This window comes from Orycteropus afer, unplaced genomic scaffold (assembly GCF_000298275.1).
Source record: "Orycteropus afer afer isolate SDZICR_OR568_19922 unplaced genomic scaffold, OryAfe1.0 scaffold00575, whole genome shotgun sequence".
Classification (NCBI taxonomy): Eukaryota; Metazoa; Chordata; class Mammalia; order Tubulidentata; family Orycteropodidae; genus Orycteropus; species Orycteropus afer.
Window position 1 is genome coordinate 1305064 of NW_006922162.1, and position 2065 is coordinate 1307128.

A 2065-nucleotide genomic window follows, 5' to 3' on the forward strand; every position below is an offset into this window, starting at 1 on the left:
TTATCATTTCCATTCATCAGACTTTCCTATCCCTTCCTACTTCTGAGCTTTTTCCCTAGGTACAAGCTGCTCTTTTTTTTGTCTCATGTGGCTGATTATTCTAAGGAATGAATCCCCATCCAGTGCTATTGTTCACCTTATAGATCTGTCTATTGCAAATGATTTCAAAATTAATTCATAATTTGTCTCTTCTAGCATTCTCTAGATAATTCTAAAGATAAATTTTTACCAAAATTAGAGTCTTTAGCACTTATGTTTCAGACATCAGAAAATGTGCATTTTTGTACAGGAAAAACTCATATCACATATGGATGTACTACTGTCTTATGCTGACTCATGATACATATTGACTGTTATATAGAAATTAAGTCAGGTCCCCAATCTTGGAAATAGGCAAGAAAGCAAATTTTGAAGTATTTTGAACTCGTCTCATCAAAATAACAATGTTTTGAAATATCTTTTCATTTTCTTGAATAGAGCATTCTACCCATAATTCTTCTTACAGCTCCCTTTATCTGCTTGTTCCGAAAACTGTAGATAATAGGATTTAGGAAGGGAGGGACTACAGAGTAGAATACAGAACTGACCATGTCCTGAATTGTGGGTGAGTTGGAAGTTGGCTTCATATATACAGCAGCACCTGAGCTGAGAAATACTGTCACCACAAGAATATGTGGAACACAGGTAGAAAAAACCTTTCCTCGTTCTCCTCTGATAGGAAACTTGAGCACAGTGGAAAATATGTGAATGTAAGACAAGATGATGAAGAAAAAACAGCCACCTGAATATATGGTTGCAGAGACAAAAACTGTAATCTCATTGGTGAAGATGTCAGAGCAGGAGAGCTGTAGAAGAGAAGGTATGTCACAGAAAAATTGATGGACTATGTTGGACTGACAGAAGGAGAGTTGGAATGTGAGACTTGTATGGAGTCCTGAGTAGGCCAGACCACTGACTAGGCAGGCCAGAGACATCTGGACACAGACCTTATGGTTCATGACCAAAGGATAGTGAAGGGGTTGGCAAATAGCCACATAGCGGTCAAGGGCCATAATGGTAAGTAAGAGCAGTTCTATGGAAGCAAACATTAATACAAAGAAGATCTGAGCTGCACATCCAGTCTTGGAGATTACCCTGTTTTCAAGTAGGAATATGGCACATGCTTTGGGTACAATGACAGAAATGTAGCACATGTCCAAGACAGACAGATTCCTAAGGAAGAGATACATGGGAGTGTGAAAACTCTGGTCAAGGGTGGTTATTGTGACAAGGAGAAGGTTTCCCAGCAGTGTTGCCAGGTAAGTCAGTAGAAACAGCATGGCGTGCAAGACTCTGAGCTCCCACACATCAGAAAATCTTGTAAGCAAAAATTCAGTCACTATGGTAGAGTTAGGCATCTGTAGGTGCTTTGTTTTAGACAGGAGAGACAAAGGAAAAGAATCCCTAAAAATATGAAGAATCAACCTGTGGAAAAATTAGCATAAGTATGTTTCTTATCTTATATTTACCCAGTTTTCTTCTACCCCATTGGTATTAGTTATTAGGAATTAATATGTTGCCCTCTGGCCCTTTATTCTCAGTATTTTTATCTTTAAGGCAGTGATATAAAATTTAATCTTGTGCCCATGCTTGCATAGATTTCTATTACCTACTACTGGTACAATGTATATATTGGAAATCAGGTTTGGCTGGAAGATTGAGTTAATATAGATAATGTGTATGCATCTTGACCCATTAAAATAATTATATAAGTGTTCACACTTATTATTCATTGATGATTTCTTGGAATTTCAACAGCAATTAGAGGCTACCATTTTACCAAACCTCTGAAAAGTCTGCAATCGGTCTAGTATCTACACAAAGATTGAGAAATTACTTTTATCTTCCCATCCACCATCATAATTTTTGTTACTTATTTTGTTTGGAAATTTACTTTCAATAATTCATTTCTCTGATGACCATCTTTTTTAGTGCACATATATATTTCTTCCCAGAAAGTATTGCCATTTACTCTTTTAATATTAACATAGGATTCTTCAACCTATTTCACCCTATTTTTTTAAAA

General features: G+C 36.5%; 1 protein-coding gene across 1 annotated transcript; it reads right to left on the reverse strand.

Moving 5' to 3' along the window:
- Window positions 1–461: 461 nt before the first annotated feature.
- Window positions 462–1457, reverse strand: LOC103210238 (olfactory receptor 14C36-like). Its single transcript, XM_007956160.2, has one exon. The coding sequence runs from the start codon at window positions 1395–1397 to the stop codon at window positions 462–464; it is 936 nt and encodes a 311-aa protein (XP_007954351.1). The 5' UTR covers window positions 1398–1457.
- Between the last annotated feature and the right edge of the window lie 608 nt (window positions 1458–2065).

Coding starts and splice junctions, on each gene's coding strand:
- LOC103210238 (XM_007956160.2), bottom strand. CDS start 1,397: ATGCCTAACTCTACCATAGTGACTGAATTTTTGCTTACAAGATTTTCT.